Here is a 19575-nt window from a genome sequence, read left to right on the forward strand (position 1 = left end):
TTTTTCTTTTTCAAAATCATTAGCTCCCCTTATAAGAATTAATTGCATATATCAAACATGCAATAATGGTATTTTTGGCACCTGAAAAATGTAAAATATGTAAAGTAGAATATAATCGATGAATTGGATTATGTAAAATCCTAGTCACCGATTTTTTTTTAAGTAAAAATATTATGTTGAATTTTTTTTATGGAGAATTGAATTTAAGGGGCTAAACTGCTAAAGTACTATTTTCGGTAAAAAATTACTCTCCTCATTCTCACAAGTCATATCGCTATGTTTATTGATATTAATTTTATTCTGCCAAAGTTATTTCCTTCCAGTTTGCCACTTGCATGGTACCCTAAATTCTTTGTCAATGCTTGAATTTGTCACGAAAGTTTAGCATTTAAATCCGCTAAAAACAAGAAGACCAGATCCCCACAAACTCTCCCACAAAGCTATGTCAAACGTAAATTACGTAATTAAGAGGAGGTAATTAAACCCTCCAACCCTTCTTGACTACTTTCTAAGAGCATCTCTAATGGAGATGTCAAAAGACAAATATTAAATGTTAATTTGATGGCTGACGTGACAATGTCAGATTACTCTTTTTCCAATTAATTTTTCTTTTTGTTATAAATGATATTTATTGGACCCATTTTAAAAAGAAATCAATTAAAATAAATTTTCAAAATCTATAATTGGTGTATTAATGAAACCCACATAATAAAATAATTAAAATGATTTGACATCACCTTCTTTTTTTTTTTTTTTTTTTTTCCAACGACATCATATTTTCTCATATATCAAATTTGACATATGAAAACTCATATGTCAATCCATATAAGATTGACATTTCGGTTGAAACTTGTTGCTACCTTCAAATTTAATTGTATGATTTTTCACCAACAGCATAACATTCTTCAATTATCTTGAAAGTCCACGAAAAGTCGAGGACACATTGGTAATCTGGTACTCTCACGTAGATTGTAGAATGTTCTACGTAGCAGTCGTGACAAAAAACTGAGAAAAAAACCCTAAACCAAATGCCACCGCAAAATTAGACGCACTGTTGTTTCATTGCAGCATTGTGGCGAGCGAGGAAGCCACGTCCATTTCTCTTACTACTTACGTGTTGCCAAATTTTGCACCATTCAGCTTCCTCCACTTGGCACCTAGGGCCTCAAGGTCACTCCTCTATATAATCCCACTCCAAGTCTCCAAAGCATGCAACTTCCACAGTCCAAAAACACACACTTTACAGCCCTTCTTAAAAGTGCATTAGTTGATTAATTTTCCTACTTAATCCTGTTTCATTAAGAAACACAATGTCTGCAACAGTTTCCATGCAATTAATCTTCACAAGCTCTGTAGCTTACGGAGTTGGTAAAAGCAGAGTGAACCAGCTGATTGCTCCTGCTAATTATCTAGTTAGTCTACGTAAGCATGTTCACATAAGAGTAATCTCCATGGCCAAGGTAAATTTTTACTCTCTATATATGTCTTTGATTAATCTAGCATTATGCATGTATTAGGGTTAGGGTTTTCATCATGTTTGGGTTAATTGCAGGATGATCAGAAGGAGCAACCAACCACGTATGCATCAGAAAATTCAGAACCAGCTCCTTCATCACCTTTACATCCTCGTCCTTCTCCTAAGGTAGCTACTCCCTCAACCTATGTAGGGAAGCTTTCTTTAATTTGTCAAATTTAATTACTTTGTCTGACTCTATTAAACCACACATTTAGCGCCTACTAATTTTGAAATCAAAGTTCAAATTCTGCAAGATAAGCATTTTAATTATATGCTATGAAGCAATTTGATGAGAGAATATTGTGGGTGGAATTATGATTGAATCATAAATAAAAATTATAAGCTCATGAAGAGATATTATATATATATATATATATATATATATATATATATATATATTGACTCTCAAGGATATATACATGACAAACATATATGTGACATATATATTTCTCTTTGTGTGCAGGTTACCCCAAAGATTTCAAACGTGCTTGCATTTAGCGGGCTAGCACCGGAGAGAATCAAGGCAGGCTAGCAATGGTGGGATTTGTTGCAGCTCTAGCAGTGGAGCTATCCAAGGGTCAGGATGTGTTTGCTCAGATATCGAACGATGCAGGGATCCCATTGTTTCTTGGCACCAGCATTTTATTGTTAGTGGCATCCCTGGTTCCTTTGCTGAAAGGGGTGAGTGTGGAGTCCAAATCAAAGGGGCTCATGACTTCAGATGCTGAGTTGTGGAATGGAAGGCTGGCAATGTTGGGACTTGTAGCTTTGGCCTTCACTGAGTATGTGAAGGGTGGGACCCTAGTGTAGAGTAAATATCTTAAAAGAATGTAACATATTGTAATTACAATTTACAAATTAATATAAATGTATAGTAGAGAAGTGCCAAGGAAATTATCTCAAAAGTGAGAGTTTTCATAGACTCTCACCTCATGATTTGGCACTATATTTCATATTGTTCTTATGAGAATTGACGTTTATTTTGAAATATAAAGAGTTCATAAAAAGTCTCATTGTGAGAGAATAACTTTGACATCCGGATCCCTTCCTCCTAATCCACTAAGGTCAGGAATCAGGACCGTTGAAATTTGATCCAATGGCTACAAACAATGATCTATTTTAAAAGTTATAATAATTTTAGCGGTTGAATCAAATTTCAATGGTTCAGATCCCCGAACTTAGTGGATTAGAATGAAGGTATCCGGAGAGCATCCCTTTCCATTTTTCTATGTAAAATGATCAATATAAGTCATGTACGATCATCAAAGGTCTACGATTATTTTTATCCAACTCCAAGAGCCTAAATATATTAACTAGTCAAATTCATGAAATAAATCAAATAGCGTCAATCGCGAATGAGCACATAGTAATATATTAATCATTGGTATGTGTGAGTATGATGTCATGTCAACCATGGATGATCGAACATGACTTATATGGAATCCAAACAATCAATATTTAAACTACGTCACATGCCCATGAAGAAATTAGTGTTAACATCTTTTGTAAATGAGATTAAATATCTAAAATTGTGATTGTGTAAATAAAAGTTGTTTTTTGAAACCATGATTTTATAATTTAATCAAAACAAAAAGGGCGCACATTCAATTGTTGGAGTTTTCAAAGTGAGTTAATCGCTTTAAAATTTTAGAGGAAGATGCATGATTTGTTAAAAGCCTAAAACACCATGAAATTCCCTCAAAACCATAAAAATCCTTCACTTTATACATTTTTAAAAATAAAATCATAATTGAATAACTTATTTAAAACAACTACAGATTTGTGTTAATTTATTTAAAATCTTGGTTAAATATCCTTGGACTTTCATAAATTCGTTTAAAATGCTAATTAAGTATTCTTGAATTTCTAATTGCTTTCAATTTCTTTCAAAATCTAAAGACTTAAAGTACCTTCATAACTTACGAACAAAATGGCATGCACACACCACGGACAACCTTCAAAAAACTTTTTGGAACACTCGATTGTCACCCTCTCATTTTCATTTTTTTTTTTAAATACAATGCTAAACATTTTTTCAATGAAATACGTACGGAGTTTCTCTTTAAAACCAAAGAACCTCCAACTAAACCTTTGACCAACCCGATTAATATGGTTTTCCACGGGTAGGATAGATATGTTTGCGGTGGTGGTGCAACATGTTTTCCAAATAAATCATTGGTATTACTGTATCTCCAAAAAAAAAAAACGCAATGGACTCAAGTATGAATGATAAAAATATGGAAAGAACAATGTGACATATTGCTGATAAACTTTTTCCAAACTTATAAAGAACTAGAAATACACTAAATTTGGTAGAAACACGTGCAGTAAAAGCAAGAAACCCAAAATTAGTGCCTTTTCATATTTCAAATTTGATAAGAAGATAAAAAACTAAATTAAAATACCTAATTTTATGCAAATTTGAAGACATGACAATGCATCCAATAACGTGTATCATATATCTGATTCTTTAACTTTTTATTAATTAAATTGAGAAATAAGCATAATATTCCTGATTTATTGTAATCGTTTAAATTAATGTAATTATTCAGTGTATACAAAATTGTAATTCGCATAGTTTTTCCAGGACATTAGTTCTCATATTTCATGTTAATATGTAATAATTTGTAATGCCTTCCATTGCTTCGTCTATATTTGTACACGTTAATTTCGCCTCCTTTGTGCATTCATCTCCAAGATTTTGTGCATTAGTCTTTTATTTTATTTTTTTCTTTTTCAAAATCATTAGCTCCCCTTATAAGAATTAATTGTATATATCAAACATGCAATAATGGTATTTTTGGCACCTGAAAAATGTAAAATGTGTAAAGTAGAATATAATCAATGAATTAGCTTATGTAAAATCCTAGTCACCGATTTTTTTTTTTTTTAGTAAAAATATTATGTCGAATTTTTTTATGGAGAATTGAATTTAAGGGGCTAAACTGCTAAAGTACTATTTTCAGCAAAAATTACTCTGCTCATTCTCACAAGTCATATCGCTACGTTTATTGATATTAATTTTATTCTGCCAAAGTTATTTCCTCCCAGTTTGCGACTTGCATGGTACCCTAAATTCTTTGTCGATGCTTGAATTTGTCACCAAAGTTTTGCATTTAAATCCGGTAAAAACAAGAAGACCAAATCCCCACAAACTCTCCCACAAAGCTATGGTCAAACGTAAATTACGTAATTAAGAGGAGGTAATTAAACCCTCCAACATTTCTTGACTACTTTCTAAGAGCATCTTTAATGAAGATGTCAAAAGATAAATGTTAAATGTTAATTTGATGGCTAACGTGACAATGTCAGATTTCTCTTTTTCCAGCCGATTAATTTTCAAAATCTATAATTGGTGCATTAATGAGACCCACATAATAAAATAATTAAAAATTATTTGACATCACTTATTTTTTTCAACTGACATGATCACATTTTCTCATATGTCAAATTTGATATATGAAAACTCATATGTCAATCCACATAGAATTGACATTTCGGTTGAAGTTTGTTGCTGCCTTCAAATTTAATTGTATAACTTTCCACTCAAAATTTGACATCTCATTTGGAGATGGTCTAACCCATCAACGGCATAACATTCTTCAATTATCTAGAAAGTCCACGAAAAGTTAAGGACACATTTGTAATCTGGTACTTTCACGTAGATTGTAGAATGTTCTACGTAGCAGTCGTGACCAAAAAGTGTGAAAAAAACCCTAGAAACCAAATGCCACCGCAAAATCAGACGCACTGTTGTTTCATTGCAGCATTGTGGCGAGCGAGGAAGCCACGTCCATTTCTCTTACTACTTACCACAATATGTGTGGAACAAGAGAACCCCAGTTTTGACTGGGAAACCCTAATGAGGACGTACGTGTTACCAAATTTTGCACCATTCACCTTCCTCCACTTGGCACCTAGGGCCTCAAGGTCACTCCTCTATATAATCCCACTCCAAGTCTCCAAAGCATGCAACTTCCACAGTCCAGAAACACACACTTTACAGCCCTTCTTAAAAGTGCATTAGTTGATTAATTTTCCTACTTAATCCTGTTTCATTAAGAAACACAATGTCTGCAACAGTTTCCATGCAATCAATCTTCACAAGCTCTGTAGCTTACGGAGTTGGTAAAAGCAAAGTGAACCAGCTGATTGTTCCTGCTAATTATCCAGTTACTCTACGTAAGCATGTTCACATGAGAGTAATCTCCATGGCCAAGGTAAATTTTTACTCTCTATATATGTCTTTGATTAATCTAGCATTATACATGTATTAGGGTCAGGGTTTTCATCACGTTTGGGTTAATTGCAGGATGATCAGAAGGAGCAACCAACCACGTATGCATCAGAGAATTTAGAACCAGCTCCTTCATCACCTTTACCTCCTCGTCCTTCTCCTAAGGTAACTACTCCCTCAACCTATGTAGGGAAGCTTTCTTTAATTTGTCAAATTTAATTACTTTGTCCGACTCTATTAAACCACACATTTAGCGCCTACTAATTTTGAAATCAGAGTTCAAATTCTGCAAGATAAGCATTTTAATTATATGCTACGAAGTAATTTGATAAGAGAACATTGTGGGTGGAATTAGGATTGAATCATAAATAAAAATTATAAGCTCATGAAGAGATATTATATATATATATATATATATATAAACTCTCAAGGATATATACATGACAAACATATATGTGACATGTATGTTTCTCTTTGTGTGCAGGTTACCCCAAAGATTTCAGACGTGCTTGCATTTAGCGGGCCAGCACCGGAGAGAATCAACGGCAGGCTAGCAATGGTGGGATTTGTTGCAGCTCTAGCAGTGGAGCTATCCAAGGGTCAGGATGTGTTTGCTCAGATATCGAACGGTGCAGGGATCCCATTGTTTCTTGGCACCAGCATTTTATTGTCAGTGGCATCCCTGGTTCCTTTGTTGAAATGGGTGAGTGTGGAGTCTAAATCAAAGGGGCTCATGACTTCAGATGCTGAGTTGTGGAATGGAAGGCTGGCAATGTTGAGACTTGTAGCTTTGGCCTTCACTAAGGATGTGAAGGGTGGGACCCTAGTGTAGAGTAAATATCTTAAGAGAATTTAACATATTGTAATTACAACTTACAAATTAATATAAATGTATAGTAGAGAAGTGCCAAGGAAATTATCTCAAATGTGAGAGTTTTCATAGACTCTCACCTCATGATTTGGCACTATATTTCATATTGTTCTTATGAGAATTGACGTTTATTTTGAAATGTAGAGAGTTCATAAAAAGTTTCATTGTGAGAGAATAACTTTGACATCCGGATCCCTTCCTCCTAATCCACCAAGTTCAGGAATCAGGACCGTTGAAATTTGATCCAACGGTTACAAACAGAGATCTATTTTAAAAGTTATAATAATTTTAACGGTTAGATCAAATTTCAATGGTTCAGATCCCCGAACTTAGTGGATTAGAATGAAGATGTCTGGAGAGCATCCCTTTCCATTTTTCTATATAGAATGATCAATATAAGTCTGTTGGAAATGTGCCCTAAAACCAATCATATGATGATACTTTACGAACATTTCAAACTAATGTAGTTTAAATGTAAAGGGCAAAGATTATTGTTTGAGCCGTCTCATATAAATGTTATATGCTTAAACGATAAGTCCAAGGAATATGTGATTGGAAGAATGCGATCTAAAGAAGTTAGATTCATGAGACCATTCTTTCGTTGACACATCCTAAACGTTCCTGATCATAGGATTGTCAATTGGGCATTGACAGTCCGTTAAGATCAGTACGTGCTATGTCTTCTCTCAGGGAGAGTGACTAGTCTCGAGTCATTGGTGTGTGTGACATCAAGACAAGTACGTAGGTGCTCAATAGAGAATGAGTTCACTGAACACGATCAACGAAGAGTTCTCATATTCATGTCACATGAGAACTCATGGTTGGGATAATGCAAATTAGTCTTTTGACCTGAGGCATCACAGTTGTCTTGTGGTTAGGTCCTTAATCTTTGATTATGTCAAAGTCACTCCATCAGGAGGGTGTCCACGGCATCGTTGGGGTTAAGCCACTTAGCCATGGAGGCAAGTGAATGCGCAACAAGGGATCTCTAACCTTCAAACTGTTTGAGGGAGAATACTCTATGATATGATTAAGAATCTTTGGCCAAAGTACGAATGAGATTTAGGAATGTGTTCCAAATCACATTCAAGGTAATCATATAAGCACAAGACTCACATTGGATAGTAGACATGAATAAACTATCAAACCAAACAATGTGGTCAAGAGTATTGTATTAGAGAAAGACCGTATTGCATTTGTAATCCTAAAACTGAATAGGTTCTCCACCTCTTCTGATTAGCTTGGGTAACCATGACATGCTGCTAGGCGTCAACCATGGTTTGTGGAAGCCCTAAAAGTGTATTATCACTAACGGGAGAATTGAAAGTAAGTTTCAATTCACAATCGATTAGAAAGAGTTTTAATCGCCCACTGCCTCGCTAAAAGGAACCTAATGGATCGTTCACCGAGTAAGGTAGAGTTTGAAGAAACAACGGAGATGAGTAAGAATAATTAAATGGTTTAATTATTTATCTAAGGCTAGGATTAATTAATATGTTAATTAATCAAACGAATAAGTTCGTTAAAGACCTCGGGTTAGTTTTGGGCCGCAAGGCCCAATGGGATTTGAATGTCAAGCCCATTAACTCAAGTTGTATGACAACTTGAATAAACAAAGGGCTTGAAAGCCCAATAAACCTATAGGCCAGCCATGTTAGAAGAATAGGGCTTTTGGTCCATTAGGTCACTTATTTGAAGGGACTATATAAAGAACTTTATAGTCTAAAATTTACTAAGGGTTATTTTTGGGGAAAGGATGAGAACACAAGCTCTCATTTCTCTCTAAAATTTCGGCCACCTTGGAGGGATCATCTAGCAATCAAACTCCTCCAAGGTCACTCATTTCTTCTTCATTATGCCTTGGTGATGAATCATTAGAGGTTCTCAATTTTGGGAACTTGGAGAAACCTTTTCATCCATCCAAATCCATGGATCTAAGATGCAAGGAATGAAGGCCCTCTCTTTGGGTGATTAGCCTTTGCTTATGCAAAGAGGAATCTACAAAGGTATTGATTTCTCAACTCACTTTGTTTTGAGTTGAGTCTTGGTTCACCTATCTACTAGGCTTTGAAGTTCATGGGTTAAGTTTTGTTTTTGAGTGCATATAAACATGATTCCGCCTTTTAATTGTTAATTGCATGTTGTTGATGTTGCTCAAATGAACTTGTTTTTCACAAATCTTCCTTCAAAGTCATGTACGATCATCAAAGGTCTACGATTATTTTTATCCAACTCCAAGAGCCTAAGGGGGTGTTTGTTTGACCGAATTAAGGGGGATTGGACTAGACTAGACTGTAGTCCCTTGTTTGGTCTGGACAAGGATTAGGTTTAACGGGACTAAAGGGGACTCGCCCCGACTGAACGTTTCACTAAACGTTATTAAGGAGACCCCTCGATTTCAAGCGGACTGTTAGTCCCGTTCTCTCCCTCGCCGCTAATCCCTCGTCGTCTCCCTTCTCCTTCGCCATCTCCCTTCTGATCCGCACCTTTGCCCACTCCTTTGGGCCTTCACTATCCCACCTAAAAGCCTAAACCCATACCTCAAACAAAACTGAAAAACAATCCACTGATTCCCTTCCTTTCTTCTTCATTCAATTCACCCTCTTTCTCAGCAAAATCGTCATGGTTGCAACCACCAGACCACTACCAAACAACCATCACCATAAGCTCGCCATCGATCTCCGCATTCTCGCACAACCCAGACGCAAGTCGGGACCAAAAGCATACCAAATACTCAAGCACCTGCGAATCCCCACATAAATTCAAAACAAAAAGGCAAAATCACTAGAGAATCCTGAGATTTTCCGAGAAAATCAGAGGAGGCGCTACGTGGAGAGCTCCGATGAATCCTCCATGCGAATCTTCTGCATAAGTAAAAGAGGGAGAGGTTAGGGATAAAGTGGACGAAGGGAAAAAAGGAGAGGGGAGGGAGAGAGTTGCCGGAAGAAAATAGGGAGAAGTATGCAGAGAGAGGAAGAATATTCTGGAAAATGGTGAAACAGAATAAAAAGATGGAGATGAGAGGGAGAATGGCGGAGGAAGGGAGGAATAGGCTAGAGAGAGATAATTTTAGGAATAAATAAATAAAAAGATTTTGGCCCTTACAGAAGGATATATGATTCTAGAAACAAATAAAATGATAAATTAATAATAAAATATTAATAAATATAGATAAAATAATATAATATTTGAGTTAGATAATTATCCAACTTCTTAGTCCGACACTGCACCAAACGCTTCACTAAACTAGTCCAACTTAATCCTTGAAGCTAATTTAGTCCAAAACAGTCCGGTGCAACAAACGCACCCTAAATATATTAACTAGTCAAATTCATGAAATAAATCAAATAGCGTCAATCGCGAATGAGCGCATAATAATATATTGATTAAATATCCTTGGACTTTCTTAAATTTGTTTAAACTACGTCACATGCCCATGAAGAAATTAGTGTTAACATCTTTTGTAAATGAGATTAAATGTCTAAAATTGTGATTGTTTAAATAAAAGTTGTTTTTTGAAACCATGATTTTATACTTTAATCAAAACAAAAAGGGCGCACATTCAATTGTTGGAGTTTTCAAAGTGAGTGAATCGCTTTAAAATTTTAGAGGAAGATGCATGATTTGTTAAAAGCTTCAAACACCATGAAATTCCCTCAAAACCATAAAAATCCTTCACTTTATACATTTTTAAAAATAAAATCATAATTGATTAACTCATTTAAAACAACTACAGATTTGTGTTAATTTATTTAAAATCTTGGTTAAATATCCTTGGACTTTCTTAAATTCGTTTAAAATGCTAATTAAGTACTCTTGAATTTCTAATCGCTTTCAATTTCTTTCAAAATCTAAAGATTTAAAATACCTCCATAACTTACAAACGAGATTAAACTCCAGCGAGAAGAAAACAATGCTAAAAATATTATTTAAACAGTTATTATTGCACTCCAAAAAAATGATTGTGCACTCCAATCATGTAGAAATATAAAGAAATTTTTTACACATCAAAGGAGTCCGGAATAATTTTTTTGTAGTGCCAACAGCAATAACTTTTATAATAAAAATATTTTTTAAGAGGAAAAATAAAAAGAACCTCTCACTGGTTAGTTGATTTGATTTTTTTTTTTTTTCCCTTCCAAAAGTTGATACTGAAATTAGATTTACCCTTTCTCTCTCTTTCTCTCTCTCTCTCTAGAAGTGCAAGCATAGCATCAACAGAGAGCGACAGAAAGACAGTTAAGGGCGAGAGCTTTATTTGCCGTACCGCCATCTCCCATTCCCCTCGAGTTCTTCGGCTAATTCTCTCCGAGCAATTGAAGATGGTAGACTTTGCTAGGGTTCAGAAGGAGCTTCAGGAATGCAGCAGAGACATGGAGCGCTCGGGCATCAAAGTCATACCCAAGAACGAAGCCACTCTTGCCCGTTTAATCGGAACAATTCCCGGCCCAATTGGTACCCCTTATGAGGGCGGCACCTTTCAGATCGACATCGCCTTGCCAGGTTCAATTCTCAATTTCCCTTTTCACTGTTTGCTTCTGTTTTGTCATTTTTACTCGTAATTTTGATGTTTTTTCTGTTTGTTTCTCGAGAAAAGGTGAAAAGGTGAATTGGATTGTTGAAAATTGAAACTTTTTGATGAAAGAAGGTCGTTTTAGTAAATATGTTAGTGGGTTTTAGGTGGGTTTGAATAATATTTGCAGCTAAAGAAAAAATAAAATAAAAGAAGATGTTAATTTGTCATTTTTGGGTTGATTAATTTGGAGGGAAGTAAGTTTGTGAGTATTAATTTGTTGAAATTACACTTCTTTTCCTTGTTCTTGTGTGTTCTGGCTGTGTGGTGTTTGATAATTTGGTTTGGGTTGCTTTTGATTGCATTAATATGCAAATATGGTTTAGTTGGTTGCTTGTAAACATGGGTTTCCAGTCGTAAAGAATGAGAAAGGAATATGCTAAAATTATTACTAACATGGTTGTCAACTGTCGAATTTCTTCGTGCAGATGCATACCCTTTTGAGCCTCCCAAAATGCAGTTTACGACCAAAGTTTGGTAGGGCGAATTTATGATCGTATCTCATCCTCTAGTTCTTTGTCTTTTTATTTTGCTTGTTCATTTGACCACACACTGAATATCATTGAAATGTCTTACATTTCTGTTTAGATTATATTGCATATAAGAGTATACAATAGGAAAATAGACTTTAAATTTCCGGGTTTGATAACACTGAAAAAAGAACCCATTAACAATAAAGCATGAATGGACAAGTCATAGTGACTTTTGATTGGGAATTAGAATTCCTTTACATTATGTTTGGATGATGGAAATAAACTTGGGATTTTGACAAAAGTCAGATGTTATAAATTGACATGCCCCAATTCCCTTGTTTGAATTCGTAAACATAGAAATTTGGAATTTCCACGTGGAAAAAGAACCCGGAATTTCGGACCTCCAATTCCCAAGTTTAAATTCTATGTAGATAGGTGTCATTTCCCAATTTCCATGAGTGAGAGGTTAAAAATAACAATTTCCATATTCAGAATCCGTAAACAAGAAAATTCACAAATTCTAGATAACAAAATTCTGTCAATTTAAAATTCTTTAGTAATCTTAAATTTCCTCATCCAAACAGAGTGTTAAGTTTTAAGTCTTTATGTAGTCAACCGAGATTACAGTACATTGACAAACCATTGCATGTATGTACCAAGGGTTGAAGACAAGTATTTTGTAATTCTTGATAACATGAACTGCAAGTCGGGGACTTGATTGAATTTTCTTGATTTGGCTTGGAGGTCAATATTTGATCCCTACTGTATCACTTTGACTGCACTTTATAATGTTAGGTAAAAACAGTTTGCATTTCCGAACAAAAACAACCAGGTGCCACTGTGTCTGCCACTGTTTGTAAATAAAATTTCTAAAGTAGATGAATTTGAATACTCAAAGAAACGATATTCATAGAGATTCTTCATAATTTTCTTTTGTGTATGTACATCATCTGTTGAAGGCACCCTAATATTAGCAGTCAGAGTGGAGCAATTTGTCTTGATATATTGAAGGACCAATGGAGCCCAGCTCTCACATTGAAGACAGCACTTCTATCTGTACAAGCTTTGCTTTCTGCTCCTCAGCCGGATGATCCTCAAGATGCTGTGGTGGCACAACAGGTCTAAACCCGCTTTTGTCCTTTATCCATTGATTCTGGTTTAGCCACGTATGCGTCTATGACTTGATGTTAGATTATGTTTAGTGAATGTGTAGTCCTCGCAGAGTATCAGACTCGCAATGGATTGCTGCTAATCTGGCCCTGATGATGCCTCTTATGTATTTATTCCTGAAATTCTTCTCTTTCTAAATTACTACCTCTATGGTGATACTGCAGTATCTGAAAGATTATCAGACCTTTGTTGGCACAGCTCGGTACTGGACAGAAACATTTGCTAAGAAATCATCTCTTGGGATTGCTGAAAAGGTCAGTGTGATCCCGCCTTCTCTTTGATGGAAAGAAAACAGAAAATGTTCGAAACATAATTCACCCTAAAAAAAGTACTCCTTTGAAAGAAAACTCAACAGTTCTACTATCTTATTAATAACTTACAATGAAATTATCCTCAAATCTGGAGATCTATTAAGCTGGTGGATCCATTACAGGTACAAAAGCTTGTTGAGATGGGTTCCCTGAAGCTCAGGCAAGGAGTACTTTGGAAGCCGTTGGCGGGGATGAGAACTTAGCCCTCGAAAAGCTTTGCTCCGGTTAGCCAAAAAGAAAAGCTTTGTTCAGTACACAAATGATAGCTGCCAGCAGAGATTTGATATTTAAGTATATAAGCTACCCACTCTAAGATGCTGGAAAGTATACTGACATCAAGGATTAATTGGATATAAAGCTTTTCTATGTTTAGTTTAGATTTTTTTTCATCTTTTCTAATGCTTTGCAGACTGTCTCTATCCTTATTGACCAAGTATGTTAAAATGTGGAACTTGGGTAAAATTTTTATTTCAGCATCATTGTTCTTTCACCAAAATCAGCCTGGCAGAAAATTCGGGGGGCATCGGTTGGAATTGGAAATGCGTGTTTGTTTCCAGGGACGGAATGTGCTTCTCTTTGGTGTTATGTCTATCATCGATGTTGTGTTCTTGAAATATTGTTCTAACACTCACCCGAAAATTCAAAAGTTTCGCAATATCTGTGGTGAAATGGGGTGTCCGATGATGGACGAATTGGGGTTTCGGTCAGATCTTTAGACATGAGTACGGTGTCTTGTGTTAATGCTTTTTCGGTGGTTCATTGCGACTTTTTTCTGCAATACCAGTAGTGGAGGGGGATTTGTGTCTAGGACCTCCGATGCAGGGGTAATCGTTCTTAACCACTCGAGTACAAGCTCCGTGAGGTTCATTGTGGGTAGCTATTTAGTTCCTGCTTCTTGGTGACTTTGGATCATTCTTATTTTCTCGGGTTTACTTGTTTCTACACCGGTGTTTCTTGTTCTCTCATCTTCTGTCCCAATGGCTCCTCTCCCTTGGAGTCGAGGTTCTGTGTTCGATTCTCTCTTTCTTAGCATTGCATCCATTGATAGGACTCCACTCTGTCTACCCCCAGTTTTCGTACCAAACTCAAACGTTTACGCAAAGAAAAGAGAGACCTCAATTTCTGGTACCTGCATTATTTACTTCTTATATTAATAAATGCATAAACAAAATGAATAAAAACTAATTTGCACTTCTCATTATTTGATGTGCATGGGAAGAGAAATGCCAAATACAATTAAAAAAAAGGCACAAAATGCATCTGCATGCGTAAATGTGTAACGATTTTGTACTCTATTTTTAGTCATCTGCCTCTAAATTGAATATTTTGTAATTTTTTTTTGCATCACAAGTGCATGGAGCTAAAGAAAGAGCGTTTCGGAAAATACACATTACGAAAAATACACGACGCGAAGAAACGAAGCACATTTTAAAGTGATTAATAGCAATGGTAAACAGCGACTCTCCTTGAAGGAGGAAGTTGACACATGATGAAGAAGGCCATTGCAAGCACCAACGCCAGCACCAGCCCCAGCAATACGTCGTCGGAATCCGAACAGCAGATGAAGCTTCCCATCTTCCTCTCCCTCCTTCCTTCCCAAACTTCTGTGTGCTTTTGTTTCCAGAACTTGAAGAAATAAAATTAATCGGTTGAAGGGTTTAACTAGTGAGTTTTATGCCCGTTTATCCACCACAGATCATAGAATGCAGCCAATGGGGAGTTGACACGTCTTGTTCAATAATGTTGTGATTCTTTTACTTCTAGTGGTTTTAGTTTGTCCCTGCTTTGTGACTAGCAGTCGTTTTGTGGATTCTGCAACCTATACGTGCTTCTAGTCAACTCTTTTCTCTTTGTATCAACAAGTATGACGGTTTAAAGAATATAAATTTCTCTTAATCAGTAAGTGAGGTTTCAAATTCGACTCACATAAATAATGAGGACATATAATATCTCATTTGAGTTTGATCCTTAGTTTCAGATGATCTATTGTGTTGCTAATGCTTTCCCATCTCCTCTGAGAGTAGAATATCCCTCCTCCGTGTGGTGCAATATCAAGCTTCCGATTTATAGGAGTCAAACTTGAAACCTCATGCAAGTAAACAGAATTATCACTAAATTTTAGCACATATTAATTACTCGTTTTGAAGTCCTTTGAAAATGACTAAAATCATTTTTAGAGAAATGTTTTTAGATTCTAAAAGCACTTGAAGTGCTTCTTCCACTAATTATGTGCTTTTCCAAGTTCACTTGAGTTTTTACTAAAAATTGGTTTTAAAAATATTTTCACCAAAAACGATTTCAACCATTTTTAGAAATACTTTCAAACAAGTTTAAATATTTGCCATTGTACAAATATATGATGCTTAAGCCGTATAGAAAATAACAATTAATTTTTTTCTTCTTATTTTGGCATTTTGACAACAGAAAGTTAAATTCCCAGCAAAAAAGAGAAAAAATCTCGACAGGCCCAGTTCACAAAACCAGAAGGTGAAGTCCAAAGATTTGGGCTTCTTGATTGGACTGCTTGTAAGAAGTTTCGAAAACATCATTTACACACTGACTGAACCTTTTCACCTTTGTTTCGTAGCTCGGAATATTTAAACATGCGTTCAAAGTCGTCCTTTTTCTGCTACGATCGCTTGTACGACCCGACAATGTCACCATTTTTGACATTTCTTCTTTTTATTAAACAAAATAATAATGTTAGGATTTTGACTTTAGTTTTAAGGTGTCAAACTTTGAAATAGGAACACGTTGATATTGTGGTCATTGAAAATGAAATGATCATAGAAAATACAATTGCTTGTGATTAAATAGTGAGTGGTGAATTTATAGTTCAACAAGAATTGTTTAAAAAAATATGTCCAATAAATATACAATACCATTAAATGGTTGATAATATTTTAAACATAAGATCATCATATGTAATCTCATCTTTGAATTCACAATGACAAATAAGTTCAATATCACTAATATATTAGTTAAATTGATCCACGTTACATATATGCTAATCAATATAATTTTAAAAAATGTGATACGTTAGTTAAATTTGATACCCTGTTTTAGCTTCAGCATAATCTACCATCAACATCACCAACTTAATTTAATGACTGATTATTAGGTGTGAGGTTTTATCACAAAAGATATCGATGATATTAAAAACCTCACACACAAACTGTATTCAAACGCGAATCCACCTTGGGGCAAGGAGGGTCAACTGACCTCCCCAAGCTTAGAAATCTTCCACGAAAGAGCTAGGTATTGCCCCTTGAAGATATGAGTTGCCCTAAAAGTTGCCTCCAATTGCTTGACGAATTCTCTATGGCACTGGGCAGGGCGGCTGCTAGCCTCATGCTTTGGTATGCGTTGCTATGTGCATCTTTCAATATGCTTACTCGACATATGTTGGTATCTGTTGGCATGCTTGCTCAAATACTATTGACTTCCGTCGACATGCTTGCTCAGAAGCTGTTGGCTTCTGTTGACATACGTGCAGTATGATTGGGCAAATGACCACAGACCTTCCAAATCTCGATGAGATGCCAATTTACATGTTATTTTGCCCAAAAACTATTTTGCGCTTGCCGTGCTATTCTTATTAACTCTCTAATTATATTTCCTGATCTGCCACTGACTGTATTTAGTTTTATTACATCTTCGAAGTAAGACTTCATGGTTCTTTAGAATCAAGATGAAAAGAACGAGAGGTTTGGTGAATATACTCATCACTACAAACCGATGAGTGAAGATTGATGACATCCAACCTATATTTTTAATTTGCCATTCTATTCCACCTAACTCAAATGTGACTCATGCAGCAAGTAAAAATAAATTAAATTGAGCGGAGCAATGAATGAAATGTTTGATGTTTCTAGAAAAACCTTGGCATGCTCTGTCCTTTCCTTGCCTTTTTATTATTTTATGAAAGCTTGAATCATCTAGTCAATGACAGGTCAATTTTCCATTTAATCACCAGCACTATAAACTTGACCTTTAATTTGTTTGACTCAATATCATTTCTTTTAGAGGATATATTCACACACTTATTTTTAATTTTTTACATACTTTTCTTAATTATCGATAAATAAATCGAATGAATTTAAAAATATCAATAAACAAAAATTAAGAGCGTTGTGAAATCTCGTCTAGTGTCATCTTTTTATTATCAGTTAATCAGTTAGAATTTTCGGGTGTAGCCACGTAGGATGTAAATTTCGTCAATTGAAAATACAATTCTTTACTGGTAGTAGCCATGCAATCAAACCACCACAAATTGACAAAATCTTGGTGCCTGCAATTGCAATTCTACTTAAATTCAACTGCAAGTTTTGTTTCTTTGTTTCTTGTAATAAATGTGAGTATCCAACCTATCTTACCCTTTTTAATAGGTTCGGTGGGGTTGGTAGAATTCATTTTCATTTCATTTTGGTTGCTGGAAACACGACTAAATACACCTAGTGTTATAATATAATTTGTCAAAGTTTTTTTTATCACACCAAGTTACTAATTAATTATAAGGAAAACTAATAAAAGAAGGTTTGAAAACTTTGAGTTTTAACGATAAGGACAAAATAAAAGGTAAAGTGAATAGCACTAGGATTGACTTTTTAGTGTGAAAATATGATTTTTCGTTAAAGTGAATAGTATCATAAGCTTTTCGTTAAAATTCTCTTAATCATATTGTTCCACTTTGTATATCTAACTATTTCCGATACACTGAAAAATCTCTCAATTTAATGCTTATCAAACTATTAATTATTACTCATTCTTTATCACTTTACTTTTGCACAAAATTGGCTTCCTTTTCACTCTAGGTCGAATTATTCAGCCGTCCAAAACCGAAAGAACTACTTTTTGTTGTTAGAGTGGATCATTTTTTGGATTGGTGTTAATTTACCGGTTGTATTTGAAGTGGCATGAGGCTGAATTGGTGAATGTTACTTAAGCATTGGAGATATCGATGAGAGGTGTAGATCGATAAACAACGAAGAGAATGTCAATGTTATAAGAACCATCTACTTTTTTCGGTTCTTTTTCTCATTTTGTAATGTTGTTTGATTATTAAAAGAGTAATGTTATTCATACCATATTTTTGTACTGGATTTTCATACCACCTTAGATGACATTTGATGCGAACAAGCATATCATTTGAATTAATCAGATTTTTAAATTTAGTTCATTATTTAATAAACTAATAATTAAGAAAAACTAGTTAATTAAATGATAATTGTGGTATACGAAAAATCTTTTTCCTTCTTTTCCTTGGATTTTGCAAATTTTTCAAATGATGTGGCTGTCCACATCAGATGCCACCTAAGATGATATAGAAATGTGATATAAAAACATGATATAAATAACATTACTCTTATTAAAAATATCTACTTTCTAGATTACCTTATAAAAATCAACTCTGCACAAAATAAATCAAACCAAAAATTCAACCTCATGCCACTTTACTAGCGTTTCGCTATAAATTCAGCCTCCCTTTACTATTACCAACTTGAATGTATCAATCTAGCTATGTTTTTTCTTTTTTTTTTTCCGAAAATTTTAACTGTAAGAGAAATTTTTTATTAATAACAAAAAATGAAATTACACCTACATAACCCTTACCCCTTATCAATTCGGCTATGTAATCACTACTGGGTTCTAAGTTTTCAATTATTATCCAATTTATCATGATTACTCTAATCAAATCGTGCACCTACTTTTCTTTTACCTAGAAATCTACTCATTATTTTAATGGGAATCCTAGAGGACTAAGAAAATTGATTCTTGTTGCACGCCTCGACTCAATGTCAATTTGTTATGTATAAAAAAAAAGTGATACTTGTTGCACACATTGAGTCAATGTTAATTTGTTATAACTTGGGTTAGAAAAATAGAAAAACTAATGAAAATAGTTTGAAAATTTTAAGTTTTAATCAAAAGGATAAAAAGATGTTGTAAGTGAATTATTCTAAAAGTATTTTTTAGTATAAAGATATTATTTTCGTTAAAAAATAAATAATACTAAAAATATTTCCCCAAAACTTTCTAGAAAAATAGTTGTGAACTTGACCTTGGTCCCTCGAGACCGGAGAGCAACTTTCATTTAATGATTTTATTGCTACCGTGTTGTGTCAGTCAATAAATACTGTTATGTACAACAAAACTTACATATGACAATTTATAAGGTATTATTAGATCTAAATGTTATGTGATGATAAACTTATTTTATGTAAAATTTTCTCTTTATCATTAGTTTTAGAAGCAGAGGCGAAACTATGATTTTAACTTAGGTGGGACCTAAAAGTCTGATTTTGAAATGCTCCTTGGGTCTTAGAAAAATAATTGTCGTGCGATGAGCAACTTACCATCGTTGTTTTAGTCTGGTATAATGTTGTCCCTATCATTTTCCTCTTTAAACCTAAACCCCAAGCCT

General features: G+C 34.7%; 2 protein-coding genes and 1 pseudogene across 2 annotated transcripts; all 3 read left to right on the plus strand.

The window, feature by feature from the left end:
• Window positions 1–1239: 1239 nt before the first annotated feature.
• Window positions 1240–2326, plus strand: LOC125479604 (annotated as a pseudogene).
• Window positions 2327–5515: 3189 nt separating this feature from the next.
• LOC125479606 (early light-induced protein 1, chloroplastic-like) lies at window positions 5516–6585 on the plus strand. Its single transcript, XM_048589135.1, has 3 exons — window positions 5516–5736; window positions 5829–5918; window positions 6238–6585. The coding sequence occupies exons 1-3, from the start codon at window positions 5587–5589 to the stop codon at window positions 6583–6585; spliced, it is 588 nt and encodes a 195-aa protein (XP_048445092.1). The 5' UTR covers window positions 5516–5586.
• A 4180-nt stretch (window positions 6586–10765) lies between these two features.
• LOC125479881 (ubiquitin-conjugating enzyme E2 27-like) lies at window positions 10766–13624 on the plus strand. Its single transcript, XM_048590035.1, has 5 exons — window positions 10766–11127; window positions 11626–11674; window positions 12630–12789; window positions 13005–13094; window positions 13274–13624. The coding sequence occupies exons 1-5, from the start codon at window positions 10947–10949 to the stop codon at window positions 13352–13354; spliced, it is 561 nt and encodes a 186-aa protein (XP_048445992.1). The 5' UTR covers window positions 10766–10946; the 3' UTR covers window positions 13355–13624.
• The last annotated feature ends 5951 nt before the right edge of the window (window positions 13625–19575 follow it).

The sequence above is a fragment of a genome, unplaced genomic scaffold (assembly GCF_019419815.1).
Source record: "Pyrus x bretschneideri cultivar Hongxiangsu unplaced genomic scaffold, Pyrus_bretschneideri_v1 Contig3, whole genome shotgun sequence".
NCBI classification, from domain to species: Eukaryota; Viridiplantae; Streptophyta; class Magnoliopsida; order Rosales; family Rosaceae; genus Pyrus; species Pyrus x bretschneideri.